General features: G+C 24.3%; 1 protein-coding gene across 4 annotated transcripts in view; it reads right to left on the minus strand.

Moving 5' to 3' along the window:
- The window catches only part of LOC102681557 (CCR4-NOT transcription complex subunit 6-like), a 378,685-nt gene that overhangs the window by 196,260 nt on the left and 155,451 nt on the right, over positions 1-26,974 (minus strand). Inside the window, exon 4 of one of the 4 annotated variants that reach the window (XM_006615773.2) lies at positions 5,100-5,146. The exons of the other annotated variants lie outside the window; for them this stretch is intronic. Within the exon in view, the coding sequence (XP_006615836.1) occupies positions 5,115-5,146 (32 nt within the window). The 3' untranslated portion in view covers positions 5,100-5,114. Of the gene's footprint in view, positions 1-5,099; positions 5,147-26,974 lie in introns of those variants that run through there. 4 annotated transcript variants of the gene reach the window in all.

The following is a 26,974-nucleotide window of genomic DNA, read 5'->3' on the forward strand; positions in this document are numbered from 1 at the left end:
GCATTTTCGATCCAATTATGGTACGATCCAATCATTATATTGAATAGAATTTTCGAGGAGGTAGAGAAGAGAGGAGTGAAACTCCAAATATAAAATTTTAGTTAAGAACGTATTTAATTTTTGATATTAATGAAAATTTTTCTGTGATAGTGTATTTGATCATTGTTTATATGTTATTTATACAAAAACATTAATTCAATATAATTTAATGAAATTAATTCGTCATAATTTTATAAATTCAAGCGTTCAAGAGTTATTTTATTTTTCTTCGAATATCTAAGCTTTTTACGAATATGATATTAATTCATTTGTGTATTTTCAGTAATGTTTGTATTATACAAACAATAGATAAGCAGTGGTCACAGACAATATTCAACATATAATATGAAAAATTTTTATTAATATCTTTGAAACTAATAAATATTCACAACTAAAATTTTATGTTTGAAGTTTTTTTTCCTTCCATTCTATATGTTGAATCATGTCATATTTTATTAAAATCTATGAGATTAACAGTATTTTTATTACATTTTTGTATACATAAAGTGTATCTGTTTTATATATACGCAACAATATTTCAAGAAAGATTAAAAGTTTAAAAAAAAAAAGTATAAAAAATGTTCATTCAAAAAGTTTTTTGATAAAAAAGTTTTTATAAAAAGGATATAGTTTGGTATGATTAACTCACGATATGATTTTAATGAGCTTGAAAAGGGCTTCATTTTGAACAACTTTCTCCTTTAAATATGATCGACAGTCAACTTTAGTTTTCGAGTTATTAGTAAAAAAACTTTTGATACTATATCAAATGAATTCTTCTTATACACATGAATCTGTGATAATATATACAATCATCAATTAAGGACGACTGGCAATAGTCATATATATATGTATGGGTAAGCTTATTGAAAATCTATTTTCTTATGAATTTAAAAGGAATCTTTTTTAAGATTTTTGTATAACTTTCTTGCATTTTTCCTATATATATATTTAAAGAGAAATTAATTTTAATCATTGTAATTTCGGTCGATCAGGAATTATTTTGTATTTTGTGTTTTTCACTCTCTGTGAATGAATGCTAAGTGTGATGATATTTGTTTATCTGTTATAACCATGTTTACACAAACAGTTGAGAGATGGCGATTGTATATTGACGCACACGCGTGTGACGTGTGAAACGAAAAATATGTTTACTACACGATAATCATTTTCGATTCTTTGAAAACTTAGACGAAACTGAAATTTCGTAGAAAATTGGTAAACTTCATTACATGTGAGTATTTACATGTTTATTATCACGAGATTTCTAAATAAAAATATTTTTAAAAAATAATAGTCAATATTTAAGCAGAAATAAATAGATATGACGATTTTATAAATTTATCATAGCTTCGTGAATTTAATTATCATATTATATATAAAAGAAATATAAATAAATAATAATATAATAAATATAAATATATACATCAATATATTATTTGTAAAAAAAAAATATAATTTAAACTTGAAATTTCTCAGAATCTTTCATCGAAAAAGAATATTTATATTTCTTTATATCAAACAATTTTTGTTTAAATATTTTTATACTTTGTTTAATTCTAAAGAAGATATCTAGATAAAATAGATATTTTGTATGTCTACACTTCCATTAATATTTTTAATAGCATTAACTTATATATTTTTTTCTCCTTTTAATTCATAAAAAAAAAATATTATATAAAAAATAATTAGACAATTTTTTTTTCGTTTCAAGCTTTAAATCGCAACGTAATAATCTCTTCTTTGTTAAATTTTAAAAACGTGTAATAAGAAACATAAAATTTAAAGATTATATACATAGGTTAGTTACATAAAAGATAATTGAACGATTTCAATTTCAAGTTTTTTAAATCACGATGAAAATATAAAATGGATATAAAACAATAAATATCACGAAGAATAAAGTAGAGATTGCTCAATCATCTAAACGTTTGTCTCCAAGTTTCAAAAGAATGAAATTCATGACTTATCACGAATCGGTACGATGAGTCGCTTCCTTATCGTGCTTCACCTTTTGACATTCATAAAAAGAATACAACAAATCTGAGCTTGTAATAACGTCAAAAGAACTCTGTAATCTTTGATCGTAATTATGCAAGATTCTTAAAACCGTACAGATGTATCGACCTGAATCTTTGGTAACCATCAATTACTGCCTCTCCAAATATATAAGAACATCTTTTAAGATAGGATCGAAACGAGTGTATTCTTGATGCCCTCGATCTTTGATCAATGTCCACTTGCTACAATAATATATACGATAAATTAAATAACATTGATTCTATATTATTTCTAGATTATTTCGAATCTATCAAGAATATCTATAAATTATCTCAAAGATAAACTTCGAATAATATTACGTATTTAAACTGTGTTGAATGCACGTGTAAGATTTCAAGGAATACTTGAAATCTAAGAAGTTTAACTCGATTAGAAATAATTAAAATCAATCGAGTTATGATTGCAAAACAACTTAATAAACTTGAATTAAATTAAACAAATACTTTGTCTAAAGTGAGAATCAAAAATTTTTTATATATAGGTTTTTTATATATTTTTTTTTATATATTAGGTTATATATAGATTTATATAGGTTAGATTAGATTAGATTATGTATACGAATATTTATAATTGTATATAATATTTTTTTGTTTCATGTCAATGATCGGTAATCTTTTCGAAAACTATGAATGTTGTTATCATATTGTCATAAAATTTAAATTTTTGAATTATTAAAAAAGAAAAAAAAATATTTTTGAAATAATACAAAACATAATAATATAGGAAATTCGTTCAAATTCAAAAATAAAAATTAACTTTAAAATCTAAAATTCTATCATATAAATATAAATCAATCTGATATATCTGATAATACAAGAAATGGAAGTAATCTTTTTTTTTTTCATCAAAGAGAAAAACAGTGAAAAAATAATATAATTAATAATTTCAATGCCAACATAAAAATAAAAACTAGATATAAAAACATTATAAAATATTAAATAGGAAATATTTTCAAAGATGTTTATTTCTTTGTGAATAAAGATTAATTTTTTCTAATACTTCCGAAGGTCAAATATTTCTTTTCGATTATTATCTTTGTTTTCTCATTGTATTCTTAATAATAATACAAAGTTAAAATTTTTTTTCATTGCAAATCACAAATCGATTACTCTATATCTAATATATTATAGGACCATATTATAGGATATATTATTTAAAAAATTATAGTATTTTTAAAATATCGATAAAATCTCACATTAGATTAGTTTCAAAGTTCAACAAATATAAAAAATTATTTATCATTTTAATATGAATATTAAATACCATTTATCAGAATTATATTAATCAAAAACATTTTCAAACTCTGAATGACTTTGCAAAATCAAACACAACAATCTAATAATTAGGAGATACGAAACATTTATTACTTTTTAAACAGATTTATCGTATAAAATTCAGATAATTGGTAAAACGATATATATCGGAGAAAATTAAAATCGCAATAATTCCAAACATGTGTTATCGCACGATATCTTCAAGACACAACAGAAGAAACTCCAATTAATTTGCATAAACGAATGCGCAAAATGAGGAATGTTGCTACGTTCGAGTAACAATAGATAACGTCGAGTAATTGTTTCTGCGCCGTGCAATATTATCGTAGGCCGCATTGTAAGCGTGACAAAACATTTTTCCCTTTCTGTCTTTCCGCATTTACCGGAGCGGAAAATGTTCTCTATACATACGTGCAAAATATGTCATACCGAGTGGAATAGAAAGCGGAAAAATGCCTGTATCATTGATGTCGCCAGTTTAAAACTTTAACATGGACTCGCGAATCTGTATAAAACGATCTAACGGGCTAAAATCAAATTTTTTTGAAAAAAAAAAAAAAAAAAGGAAAGAAAGAATAAAAATGAAAATTCGAGGGAAAATCGTGTAATATTCCTGTTCTGATGAAACATCCTGTATTGTTTTAGTCATATAAGTGGCTACACGTTGATAAAAAGCGATAAATTCGAATGTTTTTCATGTGTCATCTACATCTGTGATGAAGATGTTATGTAATAATGTTTTGCAAAATCAAATTTTCATTAAACATGATTAAAGAAATGGAACTTAAATAGAAATTTACTTCGTTCTTTAAATATCACAGTGTATTAAAGTATATTTATAATATTTGATACGTTTTTGCATATTATTTTATAAATTTTGCATTATAAATGTATAAATATCTAGCGAATAATAGTCTAGTGAATAGCGATTATTAGATTTTTTCAGGAAAATATGTATAAATTTCAAGTTTTAATTTTTTAATAATAATTTCTATTAAAACAAATTCAATTCAAGGTTTTTTACATGATAAATATAATATCTTTGAAAACTACGAAACATAATCTTCTTCAATCTTTTTTTTTTCCTAATAATTTGTTGATAAATTTACGATAAAATATTTTATATGCAAGAATTTGTATTATTTGTATATGTATTATTTTATAATATTCACATAATATTAATATAATATTCATATAATATTATTTTATAATATTCATATAATATTAATATAATATTCATTTTTCATTTCATAATATTATTTTATAATATTCTATATTTCATGTTGCTTATACATTTATATATTGTAACATATTTATTAATTATTATCAAATAAATTTAATCTATATATATATATATATATATTAAATTTATATTTATCATCACAAAATTAAATAATTATTTTCAAAAAGTTAATGCTATACACAAAAAACTGGATATAACACTGATATATTATTGTCTTGTATGATTAAATAACAATTATTTCAGTATACTGTTGTCAAATCAATAACAGGATTTTGCCAACACGAAGAGGCCATCCCAAAAGGATGTGTAATGTGTTTAATATATATATAATTATGTAAATAATTATGTAAATATACAGATTAATATACAGATATAAATAAATAGATTTTATTATTAATTATTTATTTAATTTTTATTTAATAATTTATTATTAATTTTTCAATTTAGACTTAAAGATTTAAAATAAAATTTCTACTTACTTAAAATTTGCGGTATATTTAATCATCTTCAAATATAAGCATACACATACCTGTAAAATTAAAAAAAAATATTATATTATTTTAAATTATAATAGAAAAAATACTTTTTTTAATACTAATTTCATTTTTGCGACTAAGAATATTACGAGCATCAGAAAATAATCCGTTTCTTGCTCGTATCGTAGGAATAGTGAGATAGTATTGCCTTATTGTTTCTGCTAACATATGAAATCGTATTCAATTACATTTTCGAATAACCCATTTAGTAATCTATAGGATTCGCGATATTCTATTTATATAGTTACAAACTGTCCGCATCCTCTTGATTCAATGCTGTAATTTCCGTTACGCTACCCGCATATTCCTAGCACTAACAAGTAGCAAGCTACAATACAGTTCTCTCATCAAATGAATCCGTTTTTGAAATGGATTTGTTCCCGACACAAAAATCATAAAAAAAAAAATAAAAATCTTAAAAAGCTATAATCAAATCTTGTGTATAATGAAATTACACAAGAAATTTAAAACAGGCAATTTAGATAATAATTATAATAGAACGGATGGTATAGATGAAAAATAATATTTAATATCTATCGCTAGAATTGAAATCTGAAATCCAATTTGTTATCTGTTTCACTTACTTGCGTGTATTTAGAAAAATTCAAAAGGTAAAAAAATTATGAAAAAAATATAATTTATACTCATTTTCGAAATTGAATGGCTGGACTTTGACACCATTTTTCTCACAAAAGATATTAAATTTAATGTTCATTTCAGTTATTTTAAGTAAAATACTAAAAAGTAGAATACTACGAATTCTAATATTATTTTTTTTAAAACTAATTTGAGAAATATTTCTTATTATTATTATCGAACTAAGTTAACTATTGAAGTCAAAAATATTTAAAGAATTAAAAAGTGATAAAAGTGCTATAAAATTATTATTTATGTAATATTAAAAAATCCATTATAATTAAAAAAAAATTTAAAATTAAAAATTATTTGCATACATTCCTTTGTATATTAAAAAATTTATATAATGAATATAATTTTTATAATAAAAACTGTTTTTATATTATTATTGTATTATATCCAATTTTTTATAAATATTTTATTTTTGAATTTCTCAAAATATAGATAATTCTCTTATCCAAACAATCTTCTTTTAATAATTAATAAATTTAAAACACAAAATCTATTCTTAATTATCCTTAACACTAACTTTCTTTTTTTTTCAGAACTCAAGAGTTAATTACAAAGAGATATATTATGAAACATTTTACCGCAATCAATCGCGCACAATTTTACAAATTTGTTGCTTTCCTCCGTAAAAAAATAAAATCCGAAAATGTAACAACAAAATCAGGACAAGTTATTACACATGTGATACTTTGATTCCATTCCACGGTTCAATCTAAGATCATGAATCCAATGGAGGTTCTTTAGTATGAACGAATTAGAACGACACAGAGACAGAAAGAGAGAGAGAGAGAGAGATGACACAGAGGGACAAGGCACGAAGCGATTTCCGCCCTTAATTCAGAACATTTCAGCTTGGTTCCCAGCAAGTTGTGGGTAATGTCGGGAATACCCATTCAGGAAATTGACCCATCTTGACTATCAACGAAGAAGCACCGGAACAACCCTTCTCGTTTTTTTTCATGGATCCTCAACCTTTCTCAAAGGTTTCTTGCTTCGATTTTGCTTATATTAAGCATATAAAAAAAACACTAGTAAACCACCAATGTAATAAATGGAATTTTTTCCAATATAAACATCGATCCGTTGAAAGTGTTGAACGAGATAACAATACGCTGGTTTGAAGAAAATTAAGGATGAACAGGATATTATCGTTAAGTATATTTATATGAGAAGCGAGAATAATGCGTTGTTATTAAATTATATACAATGTAACGTGCAACCGGTTATTTTAAATATATGTTATAAGAATAATATGATATAACGGATGCATGATAAATGTTCGTACATATATAAAATAATGATATTTGAGTTGATTGGAAAGTGGGTTTTGTGAGTGTAGACATAAATCAATTTTTAAACATATGTTTTTGTTTCTAAATCGTTTGAACTTGTATAGCCATTGTAAAACCGTTATTTGGTCTACTGGTAAATGCTTTTTTTTATATTTTTCGAGTCGAGAATATGTGCATGTCAATAATTTTATTACATCCAACATAGGATGGTTTCTTAATGAAAAAAAAAAATAAAAATAAAAATAAAAATAAGATTTTTTTCAAGACTTTGTTTTTCAAATTCAAATTGAAATATATATAGCTAAGAGTTTCAGTTGACCTCAAAAGTTGACTTTTATATGATCTTACGCAATTAATAAAATATGCTCGTCTTGATATTCAACTTTTATCTGAAACATGATGTCAAAATCATTGAGACATTCTCTATGTAACATTGTATAATCTTAATGGTCATTAATTCTTGAAGAATTTTTATTATGTCTTCAACGAGAATGATCATCCATATTAAAAAGAAAGATTAATAAGTATTATATTTCCTCATTATATTTTTACATTTTTTTTTTTTAACTCTTTTGATATTGTATAAAATTAATATAATCAATATTTCTCTTTAAATAATGAACATATTAAGAAAAAAGATTTCTATATTTATATCCACACTTTTTTATCTCCTATACATTATGAATAGATTACAATTTTTGTTAAATAATAATATATAGTTCAAAAAAAGAAACTCTTGATAAATCTAATTTAAGCAAACAAAGCGTCTTCCTTGATTTTCGTACGAAATATTTTTTTTTTTTAATAATGCATAATTGCGCGTATTAAAATCAGATAGATCCTATATATACAGAATATATCACAGAAATTTTATCATTAATTTTCCCCAGCGTGGAGTACGCGTACGCGTAGAAAAATTGCTCAAAGGCTGTATCAATATGTTGCACAAAGTAACTGGAAAGACTGACTTTATAAGCGTGGTCGTGTCGATCCGATGCCCGCGGCGAAGGTTTCGATCGGGACCGTTAACGAAGCTGAATATAAGCCCGCCATAAATCGAGGTTGCGTTCCAAGATGAAAGAAGCCTGACAACGTGCGATTTATCGCTAGTAATCGATGTTGTTTAGCCGTCAAATCGCAACGCCAAGGTGTGCAAGCACGTTCACACAACCAATCGCCTCCCCGCCCCGAAACGGGGGAACGTCGTCTCTCAACGATGAGTCTCTGTCAGCCGATGACCTTAAAAGATGACAACTGGTATGTGTATCTTCGAGGTGGCACGAGTCGTACACGTGCGTATCGAAATCGCGTGTTACAAACATCCGTGATCCCTTGGGTGCTAAACCTGATACCGTGCCTCGTGGCTTGGGTAAGATTTGTCGGCGGATATCGCAAAGGAGAGATAACCGTGACAAATCCCGATTCGTAATCTATCTATAGCGATATAGATATACATATATATATCGATGTACAGTACTCCACGAACGACCTAGTTTTGCGAACTTAAAAGATCGATGTATCGAAGGAATTAAAGAAAAAAGATATTTAACGAGCTTAGTTGATACGAGATATTGCGCGACGAATCGATATCTTTCATTTTTGCCAGACATTTGTGAGAATTTTTTTTTTATCGATGAATATTATCCCTTCGAGTGCAATCTTTGGAAAAACAAGCGACGTATATTCTTTCTTTGCGGATAAATTATGATATAATTTGCGGGTATAATCGAGCAGTTAATTTGATTTTACGGATAAGCTTGACACTTTCAGATATTGAATATGAAGAATATAATGGAACAAATGAAATTAAAGAAAAAGATAAGTCTGATTTTTAAAATAAAATTCTATCTCTCAATGGATCTTTTTATGAGAAGTTTCTTTTTATGAGAATATTATTCTATTAAGAAGACTTTTAAATTTATGCAAATAAATTTTCGGTTAGTTTTTTATTCGTAATTGGATATCGTTTTAATTAATTAATTTACATCTTTTTTTTATACATAATTGAGGATTAATTTTTTTTATGAATTATATTTATGTTATGGTATCATATATTCTGACATATATAACAGCCTCATAGTTACAACATATTTTTATCTAATATAACTCATTTAAAGATAACATTCTACATTCTAGATCATTTTTCAATAAATTGTTATTGAAGTTAGAGAAAAATGCAATTACTTTAAGCCTCTTCAATTGTCATATTTATATGATATCAATCATCTGAAAAATCTTATTAAATTTATATATTATTATTATAATTATGTAAAACAGATTTTACAACTATAATATAATGAATATTTAGTAATATTAATATAAATCATAATAATTGAATAAGTTAAATTTCAGAAAAGAATTTAATTTAAAATCTAATTTCAAATAAAAATCCAATAAATTGCAATAGAAAGTTTTATGATAAACGTAGGTAATTCTATTCGTTAATAATCAAACTTTCGTAACTAGAGCTATGAAATTTCAGAAATGTTATTAATTATTCAGGAGTATACTCATTGTCTTGTGAAAGGAAATAAATACGGAATACAATCTTCCCTTACTTGAGGTTCGAGTCCAGTCACGTTCATGCACGGGGACATATTGAAACGGTAAGTGTTGATGGACTCAGCCTCGCAGCGGTTCGTTTGCGTTCCCCATATGCGTATGTCATCATCGCAGACGACATATTAGCACGTCGCTGTATGTAGCTGGAATCGGGTCTTTGAATTACTTGAGTACTCATGTACCTCATAGCTTTTACCAGAAGAAAAAATTTTTCAAATATTTAATAATCATGAAATATCCTTAACTATTTTTAAATAGAATTTGGAAAGCTACGTTTACACTACGTTTGATAGAAAGTTTTTGCGTAAACTGAATATGAAATTCATTATCAAAATACTGTAATTTTTAAAATATAAAATACTATGTTATTAATATAAAATAGAATAGAATGTGTGAGATTAATATAAAATAGAATAAAATATGAAGTAAATACAAAAAAAGATAATTTAAATAAAGATAATTATATCTAATATGTAATAATAATTTAAATAAAAATAATTTTATATATTACGAAGAAGTGAAAAATAAAAAGATAATTAGAAGATAGTGGTTTGATTGGAAGAAATTCTGAAAAAAATAATCTTTATTATCAACTTATAAAGAAATAAATATTATCTTTGTTAATATTTCTCATCTAATATTTTGTAACCATTTTGATGTATAATTTACTAATGTTTCTACCTATTTAAATGTTACAAAATACAATAAGTTTCATCTCATATGTATATATATTTATGTATAATCAATTTCATTTTTCATTATTTAAACACATCAATTCATTAATGACATAATGATATGTGCAAAAAATAATTTAAACAAATTCTTTTATAATTAAAATCATAAAAATATCTACTAGTCTCTACGTAAAAATTACTTATAAAGAGGAATAATAGATCGAAAATAAATAACAAAATCGTCATATGTAGATTCCCATCAGCACGACTCGGTTGATAAGTGACGAATAAGCGACGTCGCAAAGCGCTGAATATGCAAGTGCAAATTATCTATACGGATCGATCCAATCCTGTCGTTCCATCTGGTCAGCAAGGAAAGATTGCGAATTCGTTTAACTGACGTTAACGAGCGACGATAAAATATCAATCTAGCCGGCAGTCACGCACGCAGCGCAGAGATATTAACGACATATTAGCACGTCAGATCTTGAGGTAGCAGGACACGGGACATTGCAAATTTCCCGTTCCGGCGTCGAGTCCCACTTAGCGGGCCACCGAGGATTTCCACGTCAGTTGTAACTAGAACGTGGCACGGTAGCAGGCGAACGACGGCGCACACAGGCTTTGTTCCTGTCAGGGCGGAGTCGTGTGTTGCATACCACAGGTTTGCAGCGCCTGTACAAGCTGTTTCTTTCGCCCTTTAATGTGACAACAAAATTCGAGCTTGGCTACGATTTATGGAAAATCGATAGTTTCTGTTCTTTCTCTCTCTCTCTTTGTCTCTCTCTGCTGAAATTGCTTCTCATAAATCAGATAAAAGAAGTTGAGAAAAATGAAAATGGCGCGAAATTTAAATATTTTCGAATTTTTAGTTATATTTAGTGAAATATTATTATTGTTGTATTTAAAATAATTAATTCAAAATCTATTATCGATATAAATTAATTATTAATTATATATTAATAATGTAATTATTTTAAATGCTTTATTATGAATAAAATATCGAAAGATCTTAGTGATCGATCGGAATTTGGAGAAGTAATAGAGGAAAATCCCGAAATATAAAATTTTAGTTTTGATTATTTATTAATTTCCCAGATATTAATAAAAAATTTTGTTAATATATATTCTTCTTATATATCTGAATATTCACATTGAATTAGCTAGATTTTTTATTACAAAAAATATTTATCAAAAATTGATATATATTAATAATATCTAATTGATATCTAATTTGTATTTTATTAATATCTTATAATTGATACTAATAATCAATATCAATGACTCATCTATATAGAGAATGTTAAATCTCAATTTATAAATATAAATTATTTATTAATTACTCATTGTAGAAAAAAAAAATTCAAATAAAAATTAAATAGTTTCCAGATAAAAATTATTTTTTTTGTAAATAAATGCATGAATATTTTTTTAAATGGAATCGTATATTTTTAATGCATTAATTGAAATAACTATTTCCAAGAAATTATTTTGTCTTACATCTGATTAATTTATATTGATTTCGAAGTTCAAATAAAAGTATGTTTTATGAAAATATGAAAATATTCATATAAAATAAATTTATCATGAACAATCATTTAAAAACTATTTGATATTTGATATTTATCTTAGTAGATTTATCTTATCATAATAAATATAATAATGAATTATTTGAATATATAAAGAGTATTATAATATATAAAGAAAATTAAAAACTTTAAATTTTATTTAAACTTTAAATAAAATTTATTTAAATTACTTTCATAAAAAAATTATAATATGTAAATTAAGATATTATTTTGTGTAGAAATAATTTAGTTAATTTAATTAAAAAATAATTTTTTTTTTTGTTTTATAATTCAATTATTGTAAAAACTAATTAATCTTCTTTCAGAAGATAATGGATTAGTTGTCATACGATAAATTTAAAAGACAAAGCAAACAAAACTTGAATGCAAACATGTTTAACAAAAATGATGATCAATTACAGTCTCTATTATAAAGATGAGAGATAAATATTAAATATTTTTTATAGAGTCATTACCAGATATAATATGTTTAACAATGAAACAATGAAAAAAAAATTATACTGCAAAATTTTTTAAATTTAAAATTTTTTTAAATATATGAAAAACTTAAAAATAAAATTCAAATATTAATATCATAAAAATATAAATCATCAAATAAAAATCGTGATTCGATTTTAATAATTTTCTTACATACTTATAAATATATACATACTTGTATGTTTACATATTCACAATATGAATAGAAAATTTATCTTTTATACATAAAAATATATTAAAAAATTAAAATTCTTTTTTAATAAAATTTAATAAAAGATTTTTTAATTGTTACAATATTTATTATATGTAAATATATAATAAATCAATTATTCAAATATCGATTGTCAATACAGATTATTTAAACACAAGACGATTTTATTTCCAAATTATTAAAATGTGAAAATATTATATTTTTCATAACAAAAATGATTAATTTATTGTTTACAATTCTCTTAAGAAATATGTACTCTTTTACATAATAAATATCCATATTTTAAAATTAAATTAAAATTAAAATCGTTTAATAAGTAATTTCGTAATATATTCATAAATTTAATTTTTCCTATCCGATTATGCGAAAAAAATGTATTTCTCAATTAATTCGGATAATCGGACATTTTATTATACTATATTATATTATATTATATATATTATATTATATTACTATACTATATCATTATATTATACTTACATGATTCAATAATCTCCTTCCCAAAAATCAGAAATAATTATCTATCTTCTTACATCATCTCACGTAATATTTATGTAATATTTAATAATAATGTTTAAATTATATTATCGAAAACGAACGTCGTTGCGAACATCGTTAAAAATGCGGCAGACATCGAGCGTGATCGAACAAAAAACGTTAATAATAATCGATTCGCAAGTTTATAATCGATTTATTTTTTTTTATTTTGCAAAAAAAAATCTATGTAACCGCATACACGCGAGTAAAAAAGCACCGTTAAATATCTTCTTAGAAGAGGAAGTAAGTATACACATATATATACCATATATCCGCGAACTGCACAAGGGAGAAAATACACCGTGGATGATCATGCGATTCGTTCTAATAATCCGTTCGTTTATTTTTTGCGGGGTAACATAATGACATACCGTAATAATTTTTCCTCTCTTTTTTTCGTTCTCCCCTTGGCTTGCGTGTCAGGGCTCACAATCTACACGCGAGGTTTATTTATAAAGAACTAACGAGCTTCGGCGGTAGGTAATTTTACAGATGGTTACTTCTACTTGGGGATTTGACCGTATGGGGGAGCCTGCTACAGTTTCGCTGTTGGATTTTGATCAAAATGGCCTTGCGGGTATAATAACTCGCGAGATCCATGGCGTGGCCATTCGTCAAACCTATTGAAATTAAAGGTCTATTGGATCCCATTCATTTAACGATTTATTGTTTTTTTTTTTAAGTATAAATAAAAAGGAAAGTGTTGAACACATAAAAAAATCGTATTGAAAAAATTCTCAAAACAATCGAATGATTGCGGCAATTCGTAATTGTGAATTATATATTCATTCTATTTGAATTTTTTTATGTTATTTATTGTTTCAAGAAAATGAATCGTAGTTATTTCAGAAATTAATTTTAATTGGAATTTAATTTGTTCTTTGAATTTTGTGGTTACATGGTTACATATTTTATTTAAATGGACATGTTTTCGACATGCAATGACGAAAATTTTACATTTGGTGTAAACAATCATAAATTTTACGTTAGTTTGATGACTTCTTTACAGAAGCAAGATAGCCGTAATAGCTTGCTCGAATGTCATGAACGAGTTGGATGGAAGGTTGGAGGTTAGGTTACCAATGGAAGCTTATAAAGAGCAACTCAAGATTCAAGCGTAATTCGACGATGGTTTCTCGAATATCTTAAACGTGATATTACGTTGCACGTGTTGTCACCGAATGTATCAAATACTCAACGATACAAGAAGCATTGTATAAAGTTTTAAACTGTAGTGATAGTATCGATATCGTAAACCTAATCTTAATTTAACCTAATCTTGACATAAATAAGTCCAATTGAGAATTAGCTTAGCATTTACTACGTACTAATCTATGTATTATAATCTATTAATTTTTGAACATAAAATGAATCATATTTGATTTTTTTATGCTGAAAAATTTCAGCATTTCCTTATTTCGAATATATCTATCCAAAATCCTTATACTCTATTACATTGAGTAAAAAGCTGAAAAAAAGTAAAGATGACATTTATAAATTATAAATTTCAATCGTTACACCAGTAATATTGTCTATATAAAAAAAGAGAGAGAAAAAGAGAAAGAAATAAAATAGAATTTCTCAATCGTTGTAATTTTTAAGATATTCATTATTAAAAAATCGAAAGATATATATCATACTGATTTATATTCTCAATTATTTTGATTCGAATATTCTTGATAATATTTTCTTTTCCTTATATATTTTATTGTATAATTTAAATTAAATCAAAAATTCAGACAAGGATTACTATAATTACAATTAGTCGAAAAAGTAAATATAGAGTAAATATTAGAGTCAATTATAAATATAATATGTGTATTTTCACCCAAATAAAATTAAATTAAATATCTTTCATCATACTTAAATATATTTTCTGCCTTAAATATTGTAGAAAATACAAAAAATGCTGTGGAAAATAAGGAATAAAAATGCAATAAAAATAGGATAAGTAATCATTTTTGTGTTATATAAAAATACAATATAATTACTTTAATTATAATTTATTAATTAATAAAAAGTATTTTTTACGAAAATTGTATAAAAGAAGATAATAATTTGATACTGTTAATTTTTGTTGCACATAGATATTTAGAAGACATATGAAAATAAAATTTATTTTTCTTTAATAAATCAATATAAATTATTATCGCTTATAAAAAGAAATACTAAAATAAAACTTAAAATAAAAAATTATTATTTTAAAAGATATTTCAACTTGAATTATATATAACATATATAAAAGACAAAGAACACACAACAAGAATACTATTCTATTTATATTTTCTCTCTTATATATTGATACATATATATTTTTAATATATTCATTTATTTCAATGCTTTATGATCTTGTTGTAAAAAATATTTCCAAATAAAATCGTATTCAAAACATACAGAATATCGAAAGAATATGTTTCAAATATCATCAAAGATATTTATCATCAAAAAAAAACACAAACTTCCATTAAAATCAATATTTTCGAATTAGGTAATTTACTTAATAATTCTAATTAATTCATCTCTCTGATAAGATAATGTTCGAAAATTTCCATATTCACTACAAACATCCATCGTGCATGTGTGGTACACAATTGGCATGGTTAATGAACGAAAGAGCGAACGCTTTTCTAATAACAAGCGAATGATACGGAGCTTAGTAAAATAATAGACGAAGCGGTTCACAAAAAATCAAACACACTCCTTATCCCGAGAATGGATAAACACCATGGAACGATGTGCAACTACAGGATATGGAAAATACTGGCGGGGTGAACGAGCGGCGGGGTTATTAACAATATCGCGTAGCCCAGTAATTCTATTGTACCTAACGTTCTCCCTCTCGCATGCTCGGCATACATACCCGAGACGTATTGTTCCTGAATTCCACGAGGTTTTCACATAATGATACGTGGACGCAACTATGTACGCCGCGAACTGAGACTACATACCGCGCACAATGGAACGATCTCGCTCAGCCTACAGCTAAGCTTCCATGATTCATATTAGAGGACAAGGTTTCCTCGGTATCTCCGCCTTTTTGATACGTTATTAAGATATGTATCACGGTTTAAGCGTTTCACATATACGTGCATTTCTTTTTTTTCTTGTTTTTCTTTTGGGTTAATTTTATTATTTTATTATTTATAAATCTAATAAAATTAAAAAAAAAAGAGAAAGCAATATTTAAAGAAAAATGAGGATTATTGTATTACAATTATTTGTATTACAATAACTAATGGACAATTGATTGACATCAGTATATTTATTTATTGTATTGTTTACTTAACAGCAGTACGATATTGACTAGCAACTTTCAGTTAATTATATATATCATATATTATTCTGTATATTATTATACATTAATAACAACATATAATCATGATATCAAACAAATAGAATAATGAAAGTCATATTTTTCTTTATAGTAGATGCAACATTATTTATAACTAGTTAATTATGTATCTCTATAGACAAACTTTTCCTATAGATATTTGTCAAATGTAATTAACAAATTAATTATTAATAATTGATTATTGATTGCAGATGAATTTAATTTACATGAATGTAATGATCAAACGAATGCAAATTTATGTACAAATGTATTATGATTTAAGAATAAAATTAAACGTTGATATTTATAATTTCCATATTTATATATTTATATTAATATTTATATATTTATATTAATATTTATATATTTATAAAAGAAAATTAAAAAAAATATATAAGTATATGACGCAGAATGTATCCAAAATATAATCATAATATTTAGTTAATTAAATTGAATAAATTTCTATTATGGTTCCATTTTTTATAATTATTCAAAATAAAAATTTATATAAATAAAATATCAAAAAATTGTATAAATAAATATCTGCAGTATAATAATATTTTAATTTTATAATAATAAAATATTTTTCGTTTTTTTTCTTATAAACATTATATTTTTTTTTTATAAACATATAAATAATATGCTTTGTCTTAATTTTAACTTCTATTAAAGAAAAGGAAAGAAATAACAATATATCTTTTATCTTTAAAATTAAATCGATAATAAAACACCGATCAAATATTATACGAAACAATATTTAAAATGCAAAGAATTAGAATAACATTGCATATACGATAATTTTTTTAAATTCAGAAAAGTACATATAAAAATATCGATTGAAATGAATCAAAACAATTAAAAATTGAAATTAAAAAATTGATTCTTCTTGTCACGAATCGATCTGCAATTTCCATGCACTTCGCTTCGTTATTTTTATCTGATTCCGTAACGAGCAAAACATTTGATACAACGATCGACATAGAGATTGAAGAACGTTAGAGAGATCGTTTATATATATATATCTCTGGGAACAAAGCATTATTTCTGTGCAAATTATACGGTTTCCTCTATAACGGTGGAGAAAAAATGAAAGGGAAAACCACTACTGTATTTTCTTTTTACATCAAAGTTATCTTAAGGAATATTACATCTGGTAAACAGGAACAAGTTGAAATACTTGATAAAACGATAAAAACTTCACATATTAGAGAACAGAAAAAGTAATTTCCATTTTTATCTTTTTCTTTTTTATATTATTCATATATATTGGCAAAAATGCTGGTATCTTCGTAATAATATAGGAAAAATGGAAACAATAATTTAATTATTCGAAACAATTTAATTTGTTCAATATGAAAGAGAGATTAAAAAGAATCTTAATAAAGAATCTAAAATGTAAAAATTTAAAATATATATTATACACAAAATGATTAGAATTAAAATAGTATTGTAAAAATAAGTAAATATTTGTAATAAATTTAAGTGTCAATAATAACTATTAAAAATTAAGTTGTTAATAAAAAAAAAAATTCATCAAATTTAGTGAATTTTATAAATATATCTACTCTTTTCATTCTTAAAATATAAATTTTTGAAAAATTACAAAAACATTTAATCTATTAAAATAAACATTAAATTTAAAATTCATTATTATTCAACAGCATGGATTAAAAAATGTGATTTTCAATTTTAATAACAATTTTCACTTAAGTAAAAATAAAATAATACTGAGTATACATCTCACAATTTTTTTTTTTATTATAAGGGAATTTAGTATAAGAGGAAAATATTATACATTCATGTATTCATCATTTCAATATAATCCAAATTCTTTTGTATATATGCATATTTATGCAAATATCATAACTATAAACAGATTTAACTTTTATATTAAGCAGAAAAATTATCTACATACAGAAACGCGCGATCTCGAAGCACAGGCTGTATAAATTCGATAGAAAGTTGAATCGTAAGTTCGGGCAATATTGTAGGCTAACAGGATTTTCCGAAACTTGTTCAGAAAAGTGAACGAGATAAATGACGGTATCGGTTTTTCCTACACACCGTTGGGGAGCGTGTGCGGTGAATGTGTTCCTTTTTCAAGCTCGTTTTTCCACGATCAACACATACCAACCATCGTGCTTGTTATAAAAGCGGCCAGCCTGTCACATAATGTTTTTTCTACGTCATCGAACTCCCGCCCCGTTAAGCGACCTTCTTCGCATACCGCAAAACCCTCTATCCCGTATAACACGTTTCAATCTCCGCCCCATCGATGCTGCGCACCCGTGCTTGTGTAATATATCCTATTCAAGGACCCTTCCGCCTACGGTGACCGATGTTACCAACAGAATCGCTTCGATCGGCAGACAAATATATACTTTTTCACAATTACTTCTCGTTCTATTCGAAATTTATTTATTTTTGTTATGAGTAAGTAAAAAACAGTTTCAATATTTGGTCAATCTTTCTTCGTTATAAATTTTATTAATCTTGAAGCGTAGAGAAAAAGAGAGAGGAAGCGTTATTCTAAACATCTTTCTCCTTTATATCGGTTTTTTACGGTTATAGCTTTACTTTTTGAGTTATATTTGCACAAAATTTTTGTAATAGATTGCTGAATTCTATCTATACGTGTATTTCATTATGTTTTTTCTTCGATTATTTGATTTCTAAATTAATAAGTTAGATATATTAGTAAATAAGTTAAACAATGTATATTTTTAGATTTTTAAGTTAAATTAATTGACAGATACTTATTTTTTCTTTCTTCTTAATATGAAAAAGCGGACATAGAATAAAATAATGATCTTTTAATAATCGTTAAATTAAGATATCTTAAAGACAATTTCTTAAAATAATTATTTTTTCTAAATCGAATTTTATATTGAGAAACAAATTTCGAAATCATATAGTGACTTGAATATTTTCATTCATTCATTGAATATTTTAATGTTTTTAGACAAAGAAGAACAAACGATAAGAAAAATAAAAAAATTATACAGTTTTTGAAAATTAAAAAAATTTTTAACAATTTATTCTAAATAAATTATATTTTTACATAAATAAAATTTCATTTTTTTTTATATAAAATATTTACATTAAATAATTTTAGTATGAGATGAACAATAGATAATTCTGGAGAAAATAATAGTTTTCTAAATTTTTACTTTAACATTAAAAAAGTTATGCAAGAAAAACCAATTGAGAGTTTAACTTTCCTCTATAATTTTATAGAATCCTAAATTTAATAATGCTCGTTTTAAAGTTTTCTCTATCTGATATTAAAATATAAAAAATGTTTCAAATAAGTAATCAAATTTTGATATCGTATTCTATTTTATCTATCCATGAAAAAAAAAATCAAAAACTTTTTTCCCGGATATATAAATATTTTTTTATTTGACATTATACGAATAAAGATTATTTTAAAAAAAACGTATTCTCTTTGGAACACTACGTTTTACATTAATATTATATTAAAATTATATCAAATTAAAAAATTAAATTATTATTATCATTTCTTATCATCTAATTAGCTTCCCTTAGCTTCCCTAGTAGTTTTCAAATAATTTTAAAAATCATTAATATCGAAAGATAAAATAAAATAGAACAAAATACATATGCTAAGTAATTTAAAAAGTAATCAGATCGAAAAAAAAAAAAGTAAAAGACGAATAAAGTTTTTCATCTGTTCAATAAATGCATTTGATAATATCTTCTTACTTTGATTCCATCAAAAGTTAGAATCGCATATACATATTCTCTAGTGGCACATATTCAACTACGTAATAACGTGTTAATGCTCGAAGTTAGATGATTCTGGCATTTACAACTTGATCATGACTCCAATTTTGAAAGCTGGTAGCCTATATTAACAACTCTAATTCAAATATTCTCAATCTCTCTCTTTCACAAATTGTTCTTCCTCCCTTGTGATTTTCAACCGGAATAGCATTCTCGTGTTACCGATTAAAGTTATTATTAAATTTCCTAGAAATAAATTAATGTTTTTAGTAGTTATACGTTTAGAATCTTGTATTACAAATGTTAACTACTAACTGTGTATTATGTGATACATATTGCTTTAAAGCACGAGTATTACATTATTATTATGTAATAAATTCAAAAGCCAATTTGTATAAATCAAATTTTCCTTGAAAATAATTTATAGTTATTTTTGGGAATTTCTTTACTGAAACCTTCAAAAATTGAAAAATCAATTAAGTCATTTTGTACCTATATGTATATATAAATTTGTGTATATATGTTAATATAAATTTTTTTTTATTAATATTAATATCTTTTTATAATTAATTTTTAAAAATTTTGACTATTACATTAACTTGAGAAAAAAATTTAAAAGCATATATAAATTATCATATTATATAATAAAAATAATTTATAAATTGCAAATTTATTTTTAAAAAAAATAATATTTCGTTAAGATAAACATTTTTTCTCGTAAAAAGTAAAAAATTCTCGTAGAAAGTAAAAAATTTGATCTTGAAAATCAAAGTCAAGGTCAATTTTTTTGCGATCCATTTTTTTAACAGATTTCTATCGATTTCAAAAGAAATATTAATATAGAAGCTATCTATATTAACCACGACAAAACATTTCTTAATTATCATGATGACTGTACAATATTAAGTATTAATTACATTGCTTCATAAAAACGTACAGAAAACATACGAGAATGTAAATTCATCTCGAATACACAGTCATCTATATAATTTTTTGTTACAGAATAGATATTTCATTCAATATCTTCATGGCCAAGTAGGTCAAAAATAATTCGGTGATATCATACAAGATAGATCGTTCAATTAACAGTTTTTATTACGAATTTGCGAATTGACCATGTGAAAATAAAATATTGATTTTCCAATAATAATGAACACAGTTATATAATTAATGTTAATAATATTATTTTTTTTATATTATAATATATTATATTTTAATTTTTGTAAACGATATTATAATATTAATATTATTTAATATTACGTATAATATACAATAATTTGTGAAAATATTCGTGAACATTTGTCATAAATAAAACTGTTACAAAATAATTAATAGAACATAAAAATTATATGATATTAATTATATAATATATATAAAATAAACGTCGATTATTCGAATTAATAAGGCACCATTTCAATCTGTTAAAGATGGTTTTGATATAATAGAGGATAGATTTTTTTTTAATAAATTATTTATAATTTGAAAAAAAATAATATAATATACTTATTTATGAAAAATTGAAATAATAGTGAAAAAAAAACAGTTTTTATTATAAAAATTAATAATTAAAAATTCTATAATTGTCAAATTTCACGAATTTTTTATTATAAAGAATATGCAGCTTGCTAATAATTTTCAATTCCAATCTTCTATTTTTGAATTTTGCAACAATTTTATCACTTTCTAACTTTTCAAATATTTCCAATTTCATTTTAACATCAACATAATTCGTAAATATTTAAATACGTAAATCATTAATATTGATGCAAAGTCATCAAAATTTGAAATACGTATAAAATGTTTGCATAAATAAATTTATAAAAATAAAAAAATCCAGAAACTGTAAAGATTTCATCTTAAAAAGATTTTTCGTTTTATGTATAACCGATTATGCTCCACATACATTCAAATTTTGATTTAAGTCAGGATTTTTCGAGTTTTTTTTAACCTGAAATGTAAAACATTGTTCGAATACTTTTATAAGCTTCTGTGCATTAACGAATATTCTCAATGCATCATTTGCATCAACATCTATGAACGAACCGCTGGTGTTTTATGCTGAATGTATCAATGCATGATATTTATTCAACGAAAAATGTAAGAGAAGGCTTTTTTTGTAATTATTTATTATACAAATTTTAAAGGAAGTCTCGTTCATGGTCAAATTGATTTGACGAAAATGAAATTTTTTTCTTTGAATGTGATAAATTTAATATAGCATAATTCTCTATATAATATTTTTTTATTTATTTGTTAAATTATTCTATTTGTTATATTCTATTTATTAAACTATGAAACAAAATATGAAATCTAAAATATTCAATTTTCATATAAATATTATTGATAATTTATAGGAAACAAAATATATTTGAAATAGTTTTAAAAATGTACATATTTAAATTTTCCTGATAAAATTTGGATTAAATTTACCTTGGAGAAAAAAACAGTAAACTGATTTGTTTAGCAATTGTTTAACAATTATAAAACGAAACGTATAAATATTGTTTTTCCTCAATATTTCAAATTTATTCAATATGGCAGATTTGTTTTGTCTCATGCACTGTAAGTAGGCGTGGCTCTCCTGTATTATCATTTACAACACACTATCTGTTTTATTTAAATTGTTATTTCATCTAAATACAATGAAATATTTTTAAGGAAAAAAAACATTATGAAAAATATTTTTATATAATTCAAGCTACGATAATTCAGTATTAATAATCTTTTTGTAAAAAATGATGTCAAAAAAATATAGATTAATAAAGTATTACTTATAATAAATGTGTTTTTCTTTTATGTAACTTGAAATTGCTAAATCTAATTTAGATGAAAAAAAAAAGATAACTATAAAGTTGATAATTCTAAAATTATCCGAAGGACAGAAACTTTACAAAAGTTAATAAACAAAATTAGTCATACAATATATTAGTTAAGATTTAATTATTATATTTAAAAACGATTTAAATTTGTGTTAAAAAAAGTAAAATAAAAAATGACACACAGTGAAAGATAGAACTGTCTCATTATATCTTGATAAACCTCAATTAAAATATAATTTTTAAATATAAACTTTTGTGTTTTCAATAATATAATCTTTAGAAATAATCTTCCTCCCACAAATATATCAATATTTTGTCCATCAAAATTAAAATATGATATTCTATTTAAAAACGTATGATCTTCAAACGATTTTGAAAACTTTACAAAAAAAATACTTCCTTTAAATTATTATATTTTGTATAAAAAATTATTATATTTTGTATAAAAAAAAATTCTTTACATAATATTTGCGATCGTTCAACAATTTTATAATTGATAGTTCTCAATAGATATATTACATATGATTTAGTATTATAATTTTAAATAAGTGATATTATAATGACACTTAATGATTAAAATTTATCATAGACGATGGCATCAGTGTTATTTTTGCCTATGATGATAAATACATTTGATCATTTACAAACAATAAACATACGTATATTTTTTTTTTGAGTCTGTTATTGATTTATATTCAGAACATTTAAATAACATGATTTAATTGAAGAATTATATAAATAGCTTAAATCAATCAAATATTTTAAATAATAATGTTATTTTATATTATCCTATCTTTTTTGACATCTTAATTGATATTTGGCGATTGTTTAATAATAATAATTTTATTCAAACGTTTTATTATTCTAAATGCCAAGAGAATGGGATAGAAAATCATGTATTTGATTATACATTTATTATACATTTCAATAAATTGCCTTGAATCTATCTATATTAAATATCACTAACTTTTTTAAATTACATTTTAATAGAAATATTATAATTTTTCAATTCTTAATTCTTAATTTAATTTTTCATATAATATTCATCGCTAAAGATATATTCCACAATAATACGAATTTTTTATTCCTGTTATTACATTCAAATATCATTATATAAATCCTCTATCTTTATTATTCTGGCATATGCATACATTAAATAAAATAAAAAATATTTGTCGTACAACGCGTAATACATACATTTTTAATATGTACGTACACGATACGTTTAAATTAAAATTCTGCGGAAGACGACAAAATGCCACCAATGAATCAGAGAATCCAACTCGTTAACGATTATTGGCAATTCCTCCAACTCGAACACAGCTGTTTGGCATTCGATGATACCGCATTACGGCTGTTCATACATTGATTAAATTTCACGATGTCACGAAAAAAAAAAGAGAGAAAGAAAAAAAAAGGAACAAGAAAAGCCAGAAGACACGTAATAGCTTGCTCCATTAGCTTCACAAGGGGATTTTCCAGTAGCGGTGACCAAGTGTGGTTGATCGCGTAGACGCTCTCTTCCCAACCGTTAGAAAGTTCTCCCCGTCTCGAAGGAGAGTGCAATTCGAATTCCATCCGTGTCTCGGCAACAACCAGGTAGGTAGAAGTCAAGATAAATAGCATGGATCCGTGTCGTAAACTATCTGGATGCGAATATGGTTACGAGCTATCGTTCGAAAGGATTTAGTACGCTCGTCTCTTCCTAGTTAAAATCAATAAATAAATCGGTTTAACCGGCCCTACGCATCCCGCTTAGTTGTTATTTTCTATCGAAACTACCCGTTGCGAGGGCCACTATTTCCCGCATGGAATTATCAATAACGACTAAAACATCCATTACACAGTGATCCGTGAGAAGAAAGTTTGAATTTTCAAGCAACGTTACATGCATTCTTCGACGTTTCCGTTTTTCATTCTTTTAATCACGATGGAGGGGATGCTACGTGAGGAGATAAGCGATATAGAGGGTGTCGAGGAAATAGATGGTACAAACTTTGATATCATATTGGAAGGATGAAAAAGTGTCATATTGGGAGATACTTCACAATGATGAAAATTTAATGTATATGATTCAAAAATTTCTTTATTGTTTAAATTTTCTTATTTCTTTTCTCTAATTGATAAATCAATTAAATAAATATCAAATTATTGAATTTGTTATTCAATTGATTTGTTAACAGAAAATTTAAATAATAAAGAGATTTTTTTTCTATGCAAATCGTTTTTTTCGAAACGTATCATATCTTCTTTTCGAGATTAAATTCAAAAGGAATTTTTGAATATATTTTGAGTCTTTACAACGTCGATGTGAAAGAATATATGCAGAAAGAAATCATTTTCACCAATTTCTTTTAATAAGTTTTAAACATTCCTATAAAAAAAATTCTTCAAAATAATAGAAAAATCTCTATATCTCGAAAAGGAAAAATTTTCGAATTTATATTCATGACAATTTTCATTCTTAGAGATGCTAAAATTTGGCTATTTCTATCTATTTCCTTGATATATAGTATATATTATGCAGGATTCTACACATTTGAGACAAACTATTTTTAAAACAATTTCAAATAAAAAAAAATTTTTAATTTTATTTTAAGCAGTTAGATTGATAACTCGATTGATAACTTGTATCATAATCATCACAATGATTCGAATTTTCGCAAATTTATAAAAATATGATAACAGATATGATAATAAAAATTATTGTTACTATTACGATGAATTTTCACAAGGAAAGTCGAAACGAATCTATCACGTTCTTTTTAATGTATGTTTTTTTTAACGTATGTTGCAAAAATATAGATGGATCGAAGTATGATTTAACGATATGAAAAAATCGAGAAAGATTGAGATTAAATATCGATAATTCGTAATTTTTATAACATCAAAAGTTTTAATTCAAAAGAATTTATTAAACTATAATTAAACTGGAAAATCGATCTCTCAATTTTAATCTCACGATAAGATTGTTCTTTTTTATTTAATTGACTAGTTTGAAATTCAATTACATTAAAAAAAGAATTATATGCATATATGAACATATAGCAGTTCCAATCAACTTTTTCATTTAAAACACAAGTGTTTGATTTTTCATTCTGGTTATATCAAGAGAATGAACTTTCAGTAACCTCTTAGTTAAATGTCCATTAAAATTGCAATTAGAAACTAGTTAACCGTTAAGCACTTATATATATAAAATACGAATTCCAATTTTCCTTTATATGATAGGATATTTCTCTATTCTCAAAACATATGTTCCGTTAGTTACTTTTTTTCGTATTATGCTCTTATACGAATATATGTGTATCAGCACTTGGAAAAAGCAACTAAAAACTATTGGAATTATTATTTATATATAAAACGCATGAAGCGTGACAAACTGTTTTTTCATAAAATATTGCGGATGTTGGCATGCTTGTTTCTTTAAATCAAATGATTTCAGATTATTATAACATATTTTTAATGAATCTGCATCAAGCTTAAAACATTGCTCTTTCCTTATTTTTTTGCATTTAAATAACTATCCAACATAGAAATATTTTTTGAATAAGCAAAAATTATATTAAGTACAATTTTTTAGATATACGAATTGTCGATAGAGTAAAAACGAAATATCGTTGTAATAGTAAATTATTTTATGTGTTGTAAAAGATAAAATTAAATTATACACATCATTGTTTAAAACTTTAAAAACTTAAAAAAGATTTTTTAAATATAATTTCATAATGATAAAAATAGAAATTTTAATTATTAAAAAAATGTTCAAATTTTTATCTTTCATTATTAAAAAATAATTTCAGAAATTATATTCAAAAGATGAAAAAATTATAAAAATATTATTTATATACACAAAAATTTTCATTAAAATTACTTAGATAAATTTCTTGATAAAATAATGAAGACTGTATGTATGAAAAATGTGTTTTTTTTTTTT

This window comes from Apis dorsata, unplaced genomic scaffold (assembly GCF_000469605.1).
Source record: "Apis dorsata unplaced genomic scaffold, Apis dorsata 1.3 scaffold_235, whole genome shotgun sequence".
In the NCBI taxonomy this organism is placed as follows: Eukaryota; Metazoa; Arthropoda; class Insecta; order Hymenoptera; family Apidae; genus Apis; species Apis dorsata.